General features: G+C 39.6%; 1 protein-coding gene across 2 annotated transcripts in view; it reads right to left on the reverse strand.

Annotated features, from left to right (window-relative positions):
- Window positions 1–206: 206 nt before the first annotated feature.
- The window catches only part of KCNN2 (potassium calcium-activated channel subfamily N member 2), a 142,793-nt gene continuing 123,413 nt past the window's right edge, over window positions 207–19,586 (reverse strand). For both annotated transcript variants that reach the window (XM_041762138.1, XM_041762137.1), the window contains exons 7-9: window positions 10,115–10,242; window positions 3,858–3,927; window positions 207–808 (exon numbers count right to left, since the gene is read on the reverse strand). In XM_041762138.1, the coding sequence (XP_041618072.1) occupies window positions 521–808; window positions 3,858–3,927; window positions 10,115–10,242 (486 nt within the window). In that variant the 3' untranslated portion in view covers window positions 207–520. The remainder of the gene's footprint in view (window positions 809–3,857; window positions 3,928–10,114; window positions 10,243–19,586) is intronic.

Raw genomic sequence — 19,586 nt, forward strand, 5'->3', positions numbered from 1 at the left:
CTGGCCGCATCAAATGAATGTGACAATAACATTTCATGATGGGGGAAAATCTTTGTGAATAGAGTACAGAGCAATTAAAAGCCTTCTTCCAACTGGCTAGACAGGGTGATGAAAGTTATCAACATGTGTCAGATAACCAGTCATTTTAGCTTGAAAACAAGGCAAGAAGTGAACCTTTAGAAATGTCAAGTGACCAAACAAGTATGTGCAGAAATTAACTTTTTTTTATTATATATCATATAATGTAGTAGTAAAGTTTGTTTGAAGTGCATGAATAAAAAGTTAGTGAAATTACAGGAGGAACAATCTATATAGCAATAATAGGTGCATTCCTTGTGCATCTGAAAGGAAAAGAAAGAGTTTTCACTCATTTTGGCCTAAAACTTAGTGTCAGGTTCCCAGGATTCTGACATCAGAACCCGGATAACGCTGATTAGAACCATAGGGGCTTTACAATAAAAGCTAAAATATTGACCATATGATGGCAAAAAGTCTTATTTTGTGGTTAACTGATTCTCTTCTAGCTACTCTCTGATGAAGTTGGTGGCGCTGTGGAGGAGGACCGCCGTCTCCTGGACGAGGACCGGGACCGCTCGGCATTGTAGGTGACATGCTTGTCATAGTTCTCCATCTGAGCCTCAATGAAATCTCTCTGCTGTTGCCTGATGGTCTGGCTGATTAGCCCAGGGAGGGCGTGGATGCTGCCAATCAAAGTCTCTAGTTTTGTTTCCACGGTAACAATCCTCTTCTCAAAGTCTTCACTCCGTTCGTTTAGGTCAGAAATCATGTCATACATGATGTTCTGGGTCTGCAAAACAGGATGGGAGACGAATAGAGAAACCAAAAACAAAGGTTTCAGGACACTTGCCCTGGAAGCAAATGGTCAATTCTCACAGTCTGAGGACCGGTTTCTTTTTGGTGGCATACAAAGAAACAAGGGCATCAGCTAACGGAACACTTTACTTTGCAAAGCAGATTCAGTATGTCTGTTCAATGCCAAGATTTAGAAATGTAAAATCTCTGGGTGCCTCAGTTGGCTAAATGTCTGACTCTTGGTTTTGACTCAGGTGGTGATCTCAGGATCATGAGATTGAGTCCGGTGTTGGTCTCCATGCTGGGTGTGGAACCTGCTTATGATTCTCTCTCTCCTTCTGTTTCTTCCCTCACTCTTTGGAAAATGAATGAATTTTTTTTTTCTTTTAAAATTCTTTTAAAAATGAAATTAAGGCCTGAAAATGATCTTAGGCCTTAATCTGAGGCAGTTGCAGAAAATGTCATATAGGTACTGCTGGTGGTATGCCCAGTGATTTTTGGTAGTGTAGAGACAAAGTTGTGATTTAATATTTATATAAATCTCTTAATGGCAGTTACAAAAGTTAGCAATGTCAAATTCATTTTGCAACATATAATATTTATTGGGGCAAGGCTAATTTTTAACATCAAGCAGATTTAAAGAACAATAGGCAACAGTACAGAGGGTACTAGGATGTAGCAGAAAATTCAGAAGTTGTAACATGAAGGAAGTTTAGGACAAATTAATTTGGTCAAGTAATTTAGTAACTTAAAGCAAGAAAAAATTCTGAAAGATCTTTTGTGGTCCTCGGTTTCAAATTATAGACTCTACATTGGGTCACATAGCATTTTTTATAGATAAAAAATTGGGGGAGATTAAGTTACCAGTCTACACTGTTGGCTACAGGTTTATCAGAGCTGAGTGGTCTAAAAGAGAAACATGTTCTTGGTCTCCAGCAAATCTTGAATTGATTGTCTTGATGAAAGGCTATTCATGGGGATACCTGAGTGGCTCAGCAGTTTAGCACTTGCCTTCAGCCCAGGGTGTGATCCTGGAGTACCAGGACGGAGTCTCGCATCGGGCTCCCTGCCTGGAGCACGATTCTCCCTCTGCCTGTGTCTCTGCCTCTCTCTCCCTCTCTGTGTCTCTCATGAATAAATAAATAAAATCTTTAAGGAAAAAAAAAAGCTATTCCTAACTTGGTCACTCAATTATGTTTCTGGAGGGCACAGAAAGGCCAGGAAGGGAAGGACTGAGATATGAATCGTAGTCCACTGCTGCTCTTCCTAAGTTTCAAACCCTTGGTTGAAACTGTCCATCCCTCTATAAAATGTACTCTTATCTACTTAATAACCTCTGAATGATTATAAGTGAACTGATTTACTAAAAGAGTTTACTATTCAGGACACAGACACCTAGTTTGAGCTTGGTCAGGGACACAGAGCACATTCACATTATTTTTTACTACATAGTCTTGAGATTATGTGAGCCACCTCCATTCATTCAGAAAATACTGAACCCTTATGGCATGACAGCCTTGCAGCCATAATAAGCAGCATGCAACTAAAATAATTTGAAAGAAATAGCACAGCATATATCTATGAGCATTTTGCTTTGTAGACAGACTCCTGAAGTGACATTATATAGTAAAGATTTATAATATTATATTAATTATATATTATCCATAATTACATATTATACATAGTAAAATGTTATATTATTTCCAGGAGTCTGTGACATCTTTGTTCAAGATGTGTCCATGTGTGTAAATATTAATTGAGAACATATTCAAGTCTCATTTATGTGTGTTGCCCACCTTAAATGCTAACGGTAAGTCATTGAATTCTTTATCTTCTAAGACCTCAAATATTCAACTTTTATATACTTGTATGTGTTATCGACATACATTAACATGAATATAATTTAGTTGTGTTATTTCATGAGGCTAGGACAAATAGGTATAATTTTCATAGATGATACTGGAGGCTTTTTAAAGGGCATAGCTGGTTTGTTGAACAAATAAGATGTACAGGTCCAACTAGAGTTGCCCCCTTTTATTATTATTATTTTTAAAGATCTATTTGTTTATTTTGAGAGAGAGAGTGCATGTAGGGAGGGGTAGAGGAGCCAGAGGGAGAGAGAATCTCCAGAAGACTCCCTGCTAAGCTGGAGCCCAATGTAGGGCTCATCTCAAGACCCTAAGATGATGACCTGAGTCAGAGTCAAGATTTGGATGCTTAACTGACTAAGCCACCCAGGCACCCCTAGAGAGAGCTGTTGCCTCTATAAAAGCATTTGTGTTAAAAGGGTAAGAACTCCACACATGCTATTGTAATGCCTCCCATGGAATTAGCCCAGGAAAATGGAAGGTTGTCATTCTTGGCAAATATTCACATTTTTAAAGTGGAGTTAATTTGAAAGGAACAACTGAAAACCAACCAGATGAATCTTGTGTGACAGAAGACTCAGGAGACTATCAATGTACTTTTTTAAAAAAGTAGTATGATTTTTCAAATAAGGATCATAAAGCTTATTCAAAAAGAATCATAAATTATAAAAGCTGATTCCATTTTTGGGGGGGAATGATGACTTTCATGTTATGATGTAATTTCTTACATTTTAAAAAACATTTCAACGCCACAGGCTTTTGAGTGGGCTTAAAGCAAATGAAAAATAATTTTATTGATGAGTCCTAGGTAGCCCTGAACATCATGGTCAAACCCGCGTAGGGTGTAGTTATGCCCTTAAAGGGAAGAGACTGAATGACAAATATGAAACCAAACAGTATTGCTTCATGTTCCACTTAGGTTTCTTACAGTATTTTCAAGTCCCAGTAAATAGGAAGTTTTTTTTAGAATGGGGGTTGAATAATTTATGTAGGTAAAGAGCATCGGAAGGAAAAGGCTTAGAAAAATTCTAAGTTGGGTCATCATTTTAAGGGTGGTTAGTTGGCTTGATGCATTAAACAAATTTGGGATGTCTTCCTCCTGAAGCATGATCAGTTAGGGTGCAGTGCTTCATTCCAACAGGCCTCATCACGAGGGCTTGAGACCTCCAAACTTACCTTTGCCAGGTCCACCAAGGTATTGGCTTGGTCATTCAGCTTCCTCTGCTCCATCTTTACACTTCTTAATCTAAAAGACAGAATCTGGAGTCACAAGGGCTCCTTCTTTTCCACTGCAATCATATGCCTTCCAAAGAGCATGCAGAAAATCGACAAGAGCAAAGAACTGCATGGATAATGCCTTGAATACTTGGGGTCAAGTCCAAACTGGTTATGTATCTGGTACAATGAGAAGCATGCTTCCCCAACACCGCAAAAAGGAAAGGAGAGAGAGAGAGAGAGAGAGAGAGAGAGAGAGAGAGAGAGAGAGAGAGAGAATGAGGTGTCCTTAGGACAACTATTTCCCAGGGAGTTAAAAGTTGAACGGAGAAAGGCTCATAAGGATTTAACCATATGAGAAAAGCCAAAACATTCCTTAAAATCCCAGTATCGTTTCAAATAGACATAGGAAGAAATAGGCAAAGCGACGGGAATTTCATCAATGTTCGGGCAGTGAGCACCTTCCTATGCCTACATGACTGGATACGGGGCATAGCCCTGTTCAGTTGGAGATGGATTGGGTTAGGTATTTGAACCTGATGAAACACAGTGATAAGTGAGATTCTTATTAGCAACAATAAAGCTTTTATTCAACCAGCAGCACAATAACTCAAAACACATAATTCCCTTATTCTTCATTCTATTGTGCTTGACTTTTATCTTAAGCAGCCATGAATTTGAAGGTGAGCCAGACCATTTCCTGGGGAGAATTTCCCTTAATTTTTTTATTGTAGATAAAAGTCAGCGGACAATTAAAATGTCTGACAGATGGGACTGCTACTTGTAAAGTTACTTTTAGATACTTTGAAATATCATTGCGAGTATCTGACAGTCAAAAAGACCACTTTAAAAAAAATATTTCTGAATGAAAATTCTTACTATTCCTTATCTACTGTAATATTTCAAAAAATATCTATTCATTGCTTACTCTGTACCAAGAAATTAAGATTTTTCCAACAAGAGAAAAGTGTTTTATTGTTCTTTAAGCCAACAATTCCAAGCCATGCTCCAGGAGAGGAACAAGACTCTCTCAGCTACTTATTAAAAAAAAAAAAAAAAAAAAAAAAGGCCACGCTCACCTTATTTACCTTGATGACACATTGTTTGCAAAATATGGTGTTGATGTTGGGAAGAATAATCTCAATTTCCCAATTTAAAATGAGAGGTAATTACAAAAAAAAAAAAAAAGGATAAAAAAAATTCACAGGGCAAGATTTTACTGCCAGGGAGATTTTTGCAACAAATGTTCATGATGTGCAGTGATTTTTGTTTTGAAACTATGATATCCAATATGTCACCAAATCTGCTTGACAGTGAAGATAGAGTTCCTTCTGCCAGTATGGGTTTAATTGACACCTGCCTATAACACGATATTTAACCATCTGAAACAGCTTAGGGTTATAACTTGTGGTTGTGAAGTCTGTGTTTCTCTATTAGGATGCCTGGAACTATGTTAATTGGCTCCTTTGTGTGCTAGTCTAGAGATGGAATGTGTTTAAGTGTAATAGGAATTTACAAATATGAGTTTAAGTCTAACACGTCGTTGAGATAGGTTTCTCTAAGTACTTAACAAGGATTACCGTTCTTGATGTAAGCCTTTTAAAAACAAGTCCCTGACCTTCCCCCTGCCAAAAAAAAAAGGGGGGGGAAGAAACCTTGAAACGTGTGGAGGTCATTCTACAGAAATGTACTAAAGAGAACAAAGGCGCGGGACACTGGCTCCATCCTCCCTGGCCCTAACTTGACCTTCGGTTTCTCAATGTAGGAAAGGAAGTGGGTTAGGTTAGGACAGTGTTTCTGAAGTGCTGGATTTATCCCAGCAGAGGTGCTCGAGAGGGCTGACACTCAAAAAAAAAAAAAAAAAAGAAAACCTTGAGTACTGAACCAGATGGAGAGACAGTTATTCTCTTGAATTCTCTTCCAATTCTTGATTATTACAAGAAAAATGTCGCAGGCTGGTCCTATCCTGTTTTTATCTCTCAACACCTGCGAGTCTCTCCTTTTTGAAAAAAAGAGAGAGCAGGCTTGCAGCTGAGAGCTTTCTGCGGCAACAGTCCGTGTCTAGAATTCAACTCCAGTGTTTCAATTGTCGGCTGATGCCACCTTTGCCTCTCCTGGCTGGGAATGGTAATTTTTGTGATAGGGATTTGCATCAGGCTTTGTTTTCAAATTTAAGTAATAGAATGGTAGGCATGTGAGTAGTTCAGGTTTGGGGAACAGTCAGAAGCCTCCAGCTACTGGTGAGCGAAGCTGAGCCTGGCCAGTCTCCAGGGCTGGTCCCTTAGCTGAAGTGGAGACTGTATTTCAAACCATGAAGCCTCCTTTGCTTCTCTTTAATTCCAATATTGTGTTTCTGACAGTAGAATTTTGCCCATTTTCTTTGCAACTTGTCTGGAAAGCTGCCATGGAGCAGCCCTATTTGATTGGAATCCCTTGAGCTCCCTGAACTCAAGTCATCTTGCCTCACTGCTCCTGAGACTGCCTGTGCCCTGGAACTGGCAGAAAAAGCCTGCTTAAAGCTGTAGCTGCCAGAATAAAAGGTAACCTGCAGATGTGTATTTTACTCCCTGCCCCAGATAAGAAGAATAAGGAACATATGTTGACTTCTTCCTTGTGAACTTCACTTATCACAGGAAAATATCATGATTTTGGATCACATTTCCATAGCAGCAATCAGACTACTAGAATTCACAAATAAAGGATCCGCTTGGGTGCATGCAGCCGGTAGAAAATTCTGCAAATGTTGAGGGGAGTGGCTCACACAACTTACTTCCGAGCTCTATTTTCATTTTGTTGAAATAAAAAGACAAAACAAAAGAAAAGAAACTGTAAAATATTCCAGAACAAAATAACACAGTGTGGCGTTCAGTAGTGCACAGGGGGCTCGATTCATTGGCTGAAAGATCCTGTTAAAGTTCTGCAGGATTTTGGAACAGTGATCAAAGAAAAAAACTGTTCAATTAGATCACCATCCTTCTCAGCTGTGAGACTGTCCCACCTGAAACACAGCACTTTCTCCAGAACTAGGGTTCAGAAGGTGGAACCTCTCTCGGGTCATTATGGCCTCTTTGATACATGGTGTCTAAGGAAAAGACAGGACCCATTTGGGCCTCATGTGAATGTCTTAGGGTTAAAAGGGCAATACTCCCAACAACAGGATCATAATGTTGTCGGTGTTTTGGGGAGGGGGTACATCTCTTCTGATTTGGGGCCGTTTAGAAGTCTGGCGTTCTGGAAAGTGGGTAATCCAAAGGCTCAGCATTAGAGAAATTCCCTTTTACTGAATTTCTCAGCTTGGAGACAAGTTCCTGTTGATTGCTGGGTCTGTAGCTGAAATGGAAGAACGATAAACTTTAAAAAGGTAAAGCTGATACCAGAAAAAGTGCTCAAAGGTCTAGAGAAACAGAATGCTCCATGGCACTATAAGTGATGATCCCAAAAGATCCGTACCGAAGAGGACGGGGCCTGGAGGAGCAGGCATGTCTAGCGGACCCTAGGGGAGGCCATGTGTCATGGAGAGATAGGAAGAGGGGAGTCCTGACAGAGCTCCGGAAAAGCTCTCAGGACACATCAGAGGATGGGTGAGGCCAGCAGAGCTCTAGCAAATGAATTTGTCAATCTGTGTCTAAATAGTGGGCAATGGGAACCTTGCCCTGAAGAATCGAGCCCTGTGTGCTTTCCTGCATGACTTCACTCACTAACTTAAAATGAGAGTTTAGGCATGATTAGAATAATCTAGCCAAACCCAGCCCTTATAAATTCTCAGCTATACTTTTTTTTTTTTTTTTTTTACAAAGTATAAGTACCCTCCCACCTCAAAGGAAATCTGATAACCCCAAGAGTAAATTATAAAACAATTCAGAACGTTTGCATTGCTCAAAGCTTCTATGCTTCAGAAGTACATGTTGCTACTGAAGAAACAGAATGAGAAATGTCTGCAAGAAGCAGAAGAATCATGAATGGTTTCCTCTGTTACTCCACCCCGCAGCAGTTTGCTGGAAGCCCCATGGAACCGAAACCCTTAAGATTGGGTCAGTGCACCTTCTAGCAATCTAACTTCCAACTTTGCTTCATCCAGTATTTTTTTTTTAACACATTATAAAAAATTTCCAAACCTATAGCAAAGTTGAAAAAAATTTACAGTGAACACCCGTAGGCCGCCCCCCACCCCCCGCCACCCGAGATTGGAGCATAAATGCACTTTGTGACAAGATACATTAAGTATATAAATACCCACCATTCACATGCGGCTACAAAATTATTACAGAAACCATCAAAGCAGTTTTTCCAATAATTCCGTTATATAGAAATTTGTCAATGGCACCAAAGGCCAGTCCCGTTTCATTTTCTAAGTAATAGGTACATGGAACTGACAGAGGGGTTATAAATGTGATCCCAGAGAAAATGGGATGTGTGGCCGCTGGACCCAGGGATGGACCACACCTACCCACCCCCACAGGGGTAAGTTTTCTTTTTTAATATGCTTGAACAATATAGGTTAGTATTGAAACATTAAAAGTACAAAGAATGATGTTTCCACAGTATGCCACAGGTATCTCGTATATGAGTGTTGGGTTTCTATGTGGTACAGCTGGGTGGGGTGGTCGTGTAGGAATGACCACTCTACCAGGAGAGGTGTACTTGGGGAACCCTGAGGAGAAGACTATCCTCAGAGGTGAAGGCTCAGCATCTCTCAGGGGACTCGCTCTCTAAGATCTAAACTTTAAGGAATCAAGATATGGAGGCTCCTAGGGGGTGGCATTCGGTTGTAAGGGCAGTCTTGATCTCCAGAAAGCAGTTTCCTCTTGGGAGTCAGATCTGAGCCAGGATTCCCCAGTGTTTCCCAGACTTTGACAGAGTATTATCTTAACATTCTAGCCTTTCCTTACAATGGGATAAAAAAGAGTTGGGGCCCCAGTGTGAAGTCCCAGAGATAAGAGAGAGATGATGTCACTTTGGTGCTGGTGGCAGCAAAAACATGACTGAAGAGCTCTGAGTAGCCATGAGGGCCAGCTACTCTACCGGACGTGCAAAATCTCCCTCTGTTTTAGACCTCAGGGTGCCCTGATTTTATTCTCATTAAGGAAGGTAGCAATTTCTAGACATTGTCCACATGTTCGGTGATAGCTATATAAAAACGCACAGTTGGATGGAGAGGTGACAGGGTAGACATTTGAAAGCTTAGTGACCTCCCATGGACTCTACGTGTGGTATGTAGAGTCTGTACCACCTGAGGATATTGCATGAAAAACTCCAGCTTCAGAGCTTTCTGGTCTGCCATGCTAGGCAGCTTGAGAAAGGCACATCTTGCTGTCTAATGAGGATGCCTCATGTTTACCCATCTTTCCGTAATTTCCCTGGTAGGCTGAATGAGGAAAGCTACTTTTTCTGACCCACGAATGTGACAGATCTGCTCTTCCCCACACAGAAATGGCATTGAGCTAGGACCAAGGCTGCACAGCCTCAAGACTGATGCCCACAGGAAGGTACTTACGGTAAGGACGCTGCCAGCCTGGGGGAGAAAGAGCTGGTGCTTTCAAGTCATTATTGAAACTCACTACATAGGCACTTGTCCTTTAAAAGTCTATGATAGTTATATATAGCAGAACAACAAAATGGCATGAAAAACTCAAGCGGAATCACGGTGGTCTGGATGAAGTCAGAATAATGATACAAAAGTGGAAGGCCTAAAGGCACTATATAATCTATAATGGACACATAGCATATAGAAATTCCCCCAAGTCCTGAGTAAAGACTAATTAAAAAATACAACTATTAAATCAAGTGCCTATACTACCTTCATATAAACATCTTGTTAAAAAATCCAGATATGTCATAAAATATTAAATGTTTTTCAAGATTTTGCAGTAGATACGAACTAAACATCTTAGAGCAAACTAGACGAATAACTAAGCTACATTAAGAAATACAATTGCAATGGAAAATATTGTTTCTAAAGAGAGAAACCAAGGAGACATTTTAATTAATATATTAATGACTATTCTCCCAATAACGAATGCTTTTTAGTCCTCAAAAGAATGGACAGTTTTCTCAGGCTTTCATCTATGGAATTACTAAATTGCCAAATAATGTCTTCTGGGCACAGACATGACAATGTTTTCTTTTTCCCTCTCTCACGAGAGAAGAATGACTGAGTGTGAGAATTCAGACCCAGAGCTACACAAGCAGGATGACAATGAGTGAGAAATGGTACTTACTGATGAATAGCTTGCAAGAATTTCCGTTGATGTTTTCTTACTTTTGCATGATCTATCTTTTTTACTAGCTTGGTATTTTTGTAAATTAGCCATGTTTCCCTGAGTACATTGGCAGCTGCGTTTTTCACCTGTTAAGAAAACAAACAAACGAACAAAGCAGTTGATAAATTCCAGAGCAGAGTCCTTTGCAACGTGGCTAGGGGTCATATTTGTCAACTGAATGATCATGTTTAGCTCTGTTTAGTAACTGTTTCTCAAATATATGTATTTGTCTTGAATCTGTGCCTGTTAAAAAGTACCTGTTTCTATCTGGAAACCACATTTAAAATGGAATATTAGGGAGGTACTGATCTCTTTCTGGGACAACCTCTACCCCTTAGGAACCTTTTTATTCAACCAGTTCGTTCCTTCCTTCCTTCCTTCCTTCCTTCCTTCCTTCCTTCCTCCCTCCCTCCCTCCCTCCCTCCCTTCCTTCCTTCCTCTCTCCCTCCCTCCCTCCCTCTCTCTCTTAAGTCAAGAAGTGCTTGTCACCTGTCTGGCAAAGCTACAGGAAAAAAAGAGGTGTTGATTTCCCCACCCCGTAGTGCAATTGTTATCACCATGTTCTTCATTTCCCTGGAGGAAGGCAAAGTGCCAGAAGGCCAAGGTGAATCTTGTCTTTTGCAAGCTTGTTTGGCATTTTTGGCTGCAAACTACAGGAAGGGTATGTTTCCACCACTGAATGTCCAAGCAGACCGATTATTCTTCTGCCCTCCTGGGGTGACTTAGCAAACTGTTTCCCTGTTCACACACTTTTAATGAGCTAACTGACAGAGAGTCTATGTTGTCCTGATTTTGTTGGTTGATTTAGGTACACTGCATTGCAAATGGATGAGACAAACCTGAAAGATCGAAGTATTTTAGTAATGCTGCCAAGACCTATTGCTGCTGTTGGAAGGTGTGAATACTTTCTGGTAATATTCAAGCATTTGCTTTCTTGATTAGCATCCTCAACAATTCCTGAAACCTGAGAAAGGCCCAGCCAGGGTCATGTTCAGCCTCTTCCCTGCTCACAGTACAGGGTCTGATGACTCAGAAGTTTCACTTAGGCTTATTATTAATAACTTCCTCTAAAAAGTTGACCCATGAGGCAAAACATGAGACTCTTAACTCTAGGAAATGAACTGAAAAAAAAAAAAAAAGGAAATGAACTGAGGGTTGCTAGAGGGGAGGTGGGTAGGGATGAGGTAACTGGGTGATGGGCGTTAAGGAGGGCACTTGATGTGATGAGCACTGGATATTATATGCAATTGATGAATCACTAATCTCTACCTCTGAAACTAATAACAAGAACAAAAAAGTTGATCCATTGAATTCTTCTGAGTGATGGATGAAGGATGTTTCTGTGGGGGCTGGGTAGAGGAAGATGACTTTGTAAGAAAGGCAAAGTGGTGGGGAAGACAGAGCAGTGAACTGGACTTGAAAAATGGTTCTAAGTTCTTGACTTTGGACTAACCAACTTGGGCCAAGGAGACTAGCTAAACTTTGTAGGACTTCAGTTTTCTCTTCCCAACATAAGAAGAGTAGAGAATTATTTCTGAAGTCCTTTTCAGGCCTTAGTTTTCAATAAGGAAGAGTCTTAGAATTACAACTCAGGTCCCAAGGATGTGTATGTTTTTCACTTTTAGCACAGAAAACATCAGGTCTGGTGGCTGATGGTGAATCCTGTTTGTGCTGCTATAAAGGTTTCTTTGTGTGAAATTGTATTGCTAGAACCTGCTTTAAGAAGATGACTCGTTTCTTAAAACCGCTTTTAGCAGTGGCTTTGCTTTATGATGCATTTCCTCTGGATATTCAACAGACTCTGCGGAGAGAACATTCATTCTGAAACCAGCAGAAATATGGCTGAAAACCTTAGGTGCTGAGCACCAGCAGTGCATCCAGGAAACATCACCACCATCTGCAGTGAAATTAAAAGGTATTCCAGTGAAATTCTTGGCTCTTCATTCTTAGAGAAACAGATTTCTCTTCTTTACAGGGGTAGGAGTCACCTTTGGGAAGGCTTTTCCATCTGCTCTTTATGTCCTTTTCAGAGGTTAGGATGCTATGTAGGTGACCAAGGGTTGTGAACCTTGATTTTAAAGGGAGAGGGGCTGGAAATTACTGGCCAACACTGACTGGGATTGGAATAGACCCTTCCCCACTAAGTGACAGAAGGGCCAGTGAAGGGAAGTCTGAGCTGTCTGAACAGCTTTGGCTCCCCGGAAGATAGTAAGGGGCCCTGGTGGATGCCTCCTCCTTGATTTTATCAGCTCAAGACACAGAGGAGGAAGCTAGAAAACTTGGGAAAAACAGATGGGACAGTAACACAGCAGTTGAACATACTAATGTTTGCAAGAGAACATAACAACTGATTTTTGCTGTGGATCCCCACCCATAAACAGCAAATGCCAAATTACTCAAGTTCTTAAATCTTTAAAAAGGCGATTTGCTGCTTGTCCTCAATGTATTTTAAATGATTTTTTTTTCTCTTTGGGATGGTGGGGAAATGGCCGAAGTGGAGTAGGGAACCTCTATTTCTGAGATCATTGGGGTGGGTAACACCTCCAAAATCTTTGTGGCAGGATTGGTATGCACAAAATGCTCATTGCAGTTGACAGGCTAAAAATGAAAATGATTCCTCATTTGAAAATGAAATCCCTACAGCTGCTTTTAAAAACTGTGAGACAGATGCATTTATGTTGAAACATTCCCCTTTCTAACTCCCTAATAGGTTTTGAAACACAAGAATAAAACTCTGAAGGCATCCCACTTAACTGGTACTTTTCAAGATGGAGGCTACACAACAAACATCCAAGAGTAGAAACACGTACTCTCTGCCTAGTGATCACACATGTGTCCAAGATAAGTAGGTTTATCCAGTCCCTCTTAGGGCCAAAAGGGAAAGGGAACAGTGAGAAAACAGGGTAGGAAGTATCTCTGTGTTCTATAAGTTTGAACAATGGCGCAGGATTGTTACAGGGCAGGATAGCCAACTGGAGAAAAGAAGTGGGTCTACATCATTCAGATGAAAGGGAAGTTGATTTAGAGGGCAGGTTTCTTTTGTTTATGAAATTAAGAACCCTGCCATCCAGTCATCTCACAAAATAACCCGAAAGCTCCCTCTTGCCCTTTGGGGGCATTTACAAACTCTCAGAGGGCAGGGGCCTTGTCACTAATCTTTGTGTCTCTCTAGCTCCATGCTTTGGGCATAACTGGTACTAAATATTTGACACCATAGTATATACTTTGTATCCAAAAAACTTCTAATCACAAACCACAGATACATATTTATCAACCAAAGGACCCTTTTGATAAAAAGGGTAGACAGGTTACAAAAGAGACCCAGGATCTAAGTCTTCCCTAATAGCCATTTATGAATTCAACAAATTTATTAAGTGTTTACCACATGTTAGACACCATGATAGTTGCTATGGGGGGAATCCTAGCTATGGCCCCTCCAAAATTAGTAGCTGTAATCATTCTAGTGCCAATTAATGGGCCAACACACCACTGTGAAATAGAACTTCTTTCCTCCACATCAAAAAATAAGGAGCAATAGAAGGGAAACATGAACACTGGCTCTGCCTGACTCATGCTCAACTCTAATTAAAATCTTTATTCAGAAACATTTTGAAAGGCATATTAATAAGCAGGTATTTTGAGAAAACAAAGGCCAGAAAAGTAATACTAATTAAAAGTAATAGTACTTACCCAGATGCCTTAAAACCACCTTCATAGGTAGAAAGAATATGAAAATGTTCTATTGCTGATTTATAGGTAATAATAACAAATTAAAGCCATAGTAGTAAAGTAAACAACATTGTTAAGTGTACTAATATTTGATAAACCACAAGAGCCCTGAAAACTGATTGGCTTTGAATTGAAACTTTGCTTTGCTCAAACCTATTTAGATACCTGTTATTAGAGCCCTGGTTTTTTGTTTTTTGTTTTTGTATATTTTTTTATTGGACTTCAATTTGCCAACATACAGTATAACACCCAGTGCTCATCCTGTCAAGTGGCCCCCCCCCCAGTGCCCATCACCCAGTCACCCTAACCCCCACCCACCTCTCCTTCCACTACCCTTGTTCATTGCTCAGAGTTAGGGGTCTCTCATGTTCTGTCACCCTCTCTGATTTTCCCATTTTCTCTCCTTTCCCCTATAATTCCTTTCACTATTTTTTATATTCCCCGTATGAGTGACACCATACGATAATTGTCCTCCTTTTGACTTACTTCACTTGTTTTAAAGGGTACTTTGTTTATAATTTTCCTTTGTTTTCGACTACTTTGATTCTTAAAGAAGAAATCTATTTCTCTGGCTTTTTCCCTCTTGCCTCTTCCTTCAGAGAGTTATTTTGGTGCAGTGCCTCTGCTCTTCTCAAATTTAAAAGGATGGGACATAATCTCTGACTTAAGCAAGAGAGTTTCCTGCTTCTCATTCTCCTAACTACAGTAAAATGTGTAAAATGTTGCCTCTTGTGCTGTGGGCAGACGTCCCCAGGATGCCTGGGACAAACATAGATAACGTTTCCAAGCCTGGACATGGACACCACATGCCGCCTGTGTCCCTCCAGAGCAGGTATGTGGTTGGGTGAACACTGTAGCTTTGGAACGGGTCAAGGCCAAGTGAACCCATTTTGTGTTTTCACCCACTGGGCTCTGTCACCAAGCACAAGGTAAAAGCTAGACAGACTAAATCCTCCAGGATCTCTGTTCACTTGCTAAGAGACAAAGTAGGAACCCAAATTATATAACTGCATAATGATGTTCTTATTAGGGATCTTATTGCGAATCCTTAACAGAATTGGAAACACCCACAGTGGACATTAATATGTATAATTATCCTTTGTGGTACACTTAGCTCCTTTAAAAATCATGGCTGGGCTATCAGAGTTGCTTACTTTCATGTTCCTTTCCCAAATGGAAGTATGCAGAGGGCCAAACTCCAGGATTTCTTCTCAGTTCAGATGCGAATGAAGAGTCATAATATTTCCATAAGATAAACACACCACCTCTGTGAGGGGATGAACTGCAAACCTACAAAATAGCTGGTCCTGTCTCACCCAGCTCCATGACAAATTATTGCATTTTCATTTTGAAATCATTAGGTCATTCTGGGTACATACACCTACTTGGCCATTTTTGACCTGCAGAGCGGCATGTAAACTTTTGGAATTACGTGGAATAATCTCTCCTAATATCCTGTGCAACAAATAGTGTGTCCTGCTTTCAAACATACTATTTTATGTGGCTAATGTTGTCAAACAGAGAAACCATTTCTGTATGAAACTGTTCCTCTGGAAACTTGTGTACAGTGAATAATTTTTCATGGAAATTGTTCAATTCAGCTAAGAGACACAATGAGAAGCTTAGAAAGTTACATCTCTTCCTGAAAGAATAATCAGATGCTTAATATTCATACTGCTTCTTCCTTATAGTCCTCTTCAGCTTTCAGGATGTCTATAATCATTACCCCTGTTGACCATCAGGGAAAAAAAAAAAAGATTTCTTCTGTGTAGTGTTTCAGGCCAGAGTTGCAGTTTTCTCTCATAAACAGCACCCTTCAATCTGTATTTTTCACAGATTGCAAAACTTTTGGTAACTGTATGGTGTTTAGGTTCTTGTTTACTTTTGGTTATGTCCCAGAAATCATTCTCCATCATTCAGAAGCTTTTTGAACTCTTTTTTATATTTTAGGCGACCATAACATTAGTTGGGTATGTGCAACATGGTGACTTGACACAAAATGCTCAGCATTAGTGCAGTTACCATCTGTGTGTCACCGTACAAAGCTGTCACAAGAATATTGACCATATTCTCGATGCTGTACACTTCATCCCCATGACTTACTTATTTTACAACTGGAAACTTGTATGTCTTATTCCCCTTCAACTATCTTTCTTGCCCATCTAAACACCCCACTCTCCTCTGGCAACCATCGTTTTGTTCTGGGTATTTAAGAGCCTGATTGTTGCTTTGCTTTTTTGGTCTTTATCTATTTTTAACTCTGTTTATGCATTTAATTTCCACATATGAATGAAATCATATGGTACTTGTGTTTGAATTATTTCACTTGGCATGATACTCTCTAGTTCTATCCATGTTGTTGCAAACTGCAACATTTCATTCTTTTCTATAGCTGAGTAATATTCCATTGTATATATGTATCACATCTTCATCTATTCATCTATTGATTGAAACTTACATTCCTTCCATTATCTTAGTTATTTTAAATAATGCAATAAATATAGGGGTACATATATCATTTCTAATAAATGTTTTTGTTTTCAGTACTCAGAAATGGGAGAGTGGATTGTATAGTATTTCTAGTTTTAATTTGTTTTAGTCACCACCATGTTGTTTTCCATTGTGAAATGGTGGAATGGTTTTCCATTCCATTTTACATTTCCACCAACAGTTCATGAGGGGTCCCTTATCTCTACATCTTCATCAACACCTGTTATGTCTTGTCTTTTTATCCTAACCATTTTCATTTGGATTTTCCGAGATGACAAGTGATGTTAAACATCTTTTCATGTACCTGTTGGATATCTGTGTTTCTTCTTTGGAAAATCTCTGTTCAGGCCCTCTAACTATTTTTTAATTGGGGTTTTTTTGATGTTGAATTATATTAGTTCTTTATATATTTTGAATATTAACCCCCTATTTGTCATTTGCAAATACACTCTCCCATTGAGTAATAGATTACCTTTCTGTTTTGTTGGTGGATGGTCCTTTTAATGTATTGTTCAATGTGGTTTACTCATATTTTGCTAAAGATTTTTATATCTATAGTTATCAGGAATATTGGCCTGTAATTTTCTTTCTTTCTTTCTTTTTTTTTTTTTTTTGTAGTGTCTTTGATTTTGGCATGAGGGTAGTCCTGACCTCGTAGAATGAATCTGGAAGCATTCCTTCCTCTTTCAACTTTTTGGAAGAGTATGAGAAGAGTAGTGTTAACTCTTTGTTAAATGTTTGGTAGAATTCACCTGTGAAGCCATTTGGTCTTGGACATTTGTTGGGAGTTCATTATTGTTATGGGTTTAGTTTTACTACTAGTAATTGCTGTGTTCATATTTCCTACTTGCTGATTCAGTCTTGGAAGATTGTATGTTTCTAGGAATTTGCCCATTTCTTCTAGGTTGTCCAATTTGTTGGTATATATTTTTTTGTAGTAGTCTCTCATAATCCTTTTTATTTTTGTCATGTCCATTGTTACTTCTCCTCTTTCATTTCTAATTTTATATATTTGAGTCCTTGCTCTTTTTTTGATTGAGGAGTTTGGTTAAGGGTTTATCCATTTTCTGAACTTTTTCAATGAACCAGCTCTCAGAGTCTTGATTCCTTCTATTGTTTTTTAGTCTTGATTTCATTTACTTTGGCTCTAATGTTTAGTATTTCTTTCCCACTACCAACTTTGGGCATTATTTGTTCTTTTTTCTAGTTTCTTTAACTGTAAGGTTATGTTATTTGTGATTGTTCTTGTTTCTTGAGGTAGGCCTGGATAGATATAAACTTCCCCCTAAGAACTGCTTTTGCTGCATTCCGAAGATTTTAGACTATTGTGTTTTCATTTTCATTTGTCTGTAGGTATTTTTTAAAATTTCTTCTTTGATTTCTTCATAGACCCATTGATTATTTGGTAGCGTGTTAGATAGCCACCATGTATTTTTTTTTCCAGTTTTTTCTTGTAATTGTTTTCTAGTTTCAGAGGACTGGTTGGAAAAGATGCTTGTTATGATGTTAATCTTCTTAAACTTCTGAGACTTGTTCTTTTACCTAATATGTGCTCTGTTCTGGAGAGTGTGCCATGTGCACTTGAAAATAATACGTATTCTGCGGTTTTTAGATGGTATGTTCCTTATATATATGTTAGGTCCACATGGTCTAATGTGTGTTCAAAGCCACTGTTTCCTGGTTGATTCTGTCTGGATTATCTATCCATTGATGTAAGTTGGGCGTTAAAGTCCCCTACTATTATTGTATTACTCTCAACTTATCCCTTTATGTCTATTAACATTTGCTATGTATTTAGGTGGTCCCATGTTGGGTATATGGATATTTACAATTATATCCTTTTGTTGGACTGATCCCTTTATCATTATGTAATTCCCTTCTTTGTCTCCTGGTTTGTCTATTTTGTCTGGGGTAGCAATACTTACATCAGACAAAATAGACAAACCAGGAGACAAAGAAGGGAATCTTTGAAGAAGAAGAATCTTTCTTCTTTCTTTCTCTCTTTTCTTTCTCTTTTTCTCTTTCTTTCTTTCTTTCTTTCTTTTCTTGAGATCTTATTTATTCATTTGAGAGAGAGAGAGCAGAAGCAGGGGGAAAGAGAGAAGCAGGCTCCCTGCTGAGCAGGGAGCTCAACTCCAGGCTCCATCCGAGGACCCCAGGATCACGACCTGAGCCAAAGGCAGACATTCAACCACTGAGCCACCCAGGTGCCCCAGAACATTTAAGTTTTAAGTTTAGTCATTTCAATACGTGTTATGCTGTCAGCCTCTTTGGGTTTATCTTGTTTGGGTCTACTTCCTGGACCTGGATATTTGTTTCTTTTCCCCAGGTTAGAGAAGTTTACAGCTGTTCTTTCTTTGGTAAGTATCCTGCCCCTTTCTTTCTCTTGCTTCTGGGACCCCTATAATGTGAGTTACCCGGTCTTCCATCTATTTCCTGCCTCCTTTGATCTGTTGTTGATTCCCTCTAGTGTGTTTTTCACTTATTATTGTATTTTTCAGCTCTGATTGGTTCTTTGTATTTTCTATCCCTATTGAAGTTCTGAGTTCACCCCAACTCTGGTGAGCATCTTGAGGACCATTACTTTAACTCCTTATCAGGTAGGTTACTTATCTCCATTTTGTTTGTTCAGTTGTCTTAGATTTTGCCTTTTTCTTTCCTTTTGAATCTATTCCTCTGTGTCTTAATTTTGTCTCTCTTTGCTTATTACAATGTATTAGGTAGATCAGCTATGTCTCCTGGTCATGAAGTATTGGTCTTACATAGAGAGTGTCCTGTGGGGCCCAGTAGCATAGTCAAATCTGGCCACCACAACCAGGTACTCCGAGGTGTCCCCTGTGTTGGCTACATGTGCTCAGGCTTTGACTGCTCTAGGACCACTGGTAGATGGAGATAGCCCCCCTCCCTGGGGCAGTAGCTGCTTCAGGGGGATGCTCACTGGATGTAGTTGGATCCAGTGCTAGCAAGGTAGATGGAGAGTACCAGAATTGGCTCCTACAAGTCTGGCCAGCCAGGCTGAAGGAGGGCAAGAAAATGGGTGTCCATCAGCCCTTCTATTCCTGGAGTAAGCTCCTACCAATTTGAATTCAGAAGCTACAGGGACTCATCTTTCTGGTGCAGGTCCCCAGTAATGGTAGATGCCCCATGTGGGGTTAGATGCTTATAGTCCTTAGGTAGGATCTCTGTGCCTGTCATATCCCTGGCCATCCTA

Source organism: Vulpes lagopus, chromosome 7 (genome assembly GCF_018345385.1).
Source record: "Vulpes lagopus strain Blue_001 chromosome 7, ASM1834538v1, whole genome shotgun sequence".
Taxonomy (NCBI): domain Eukaryota; kingdom Metazoa; phylum Chordata; class Mammalia; order Carnivora; family Canidae; genus Vulpes; species Vulpes lagopus.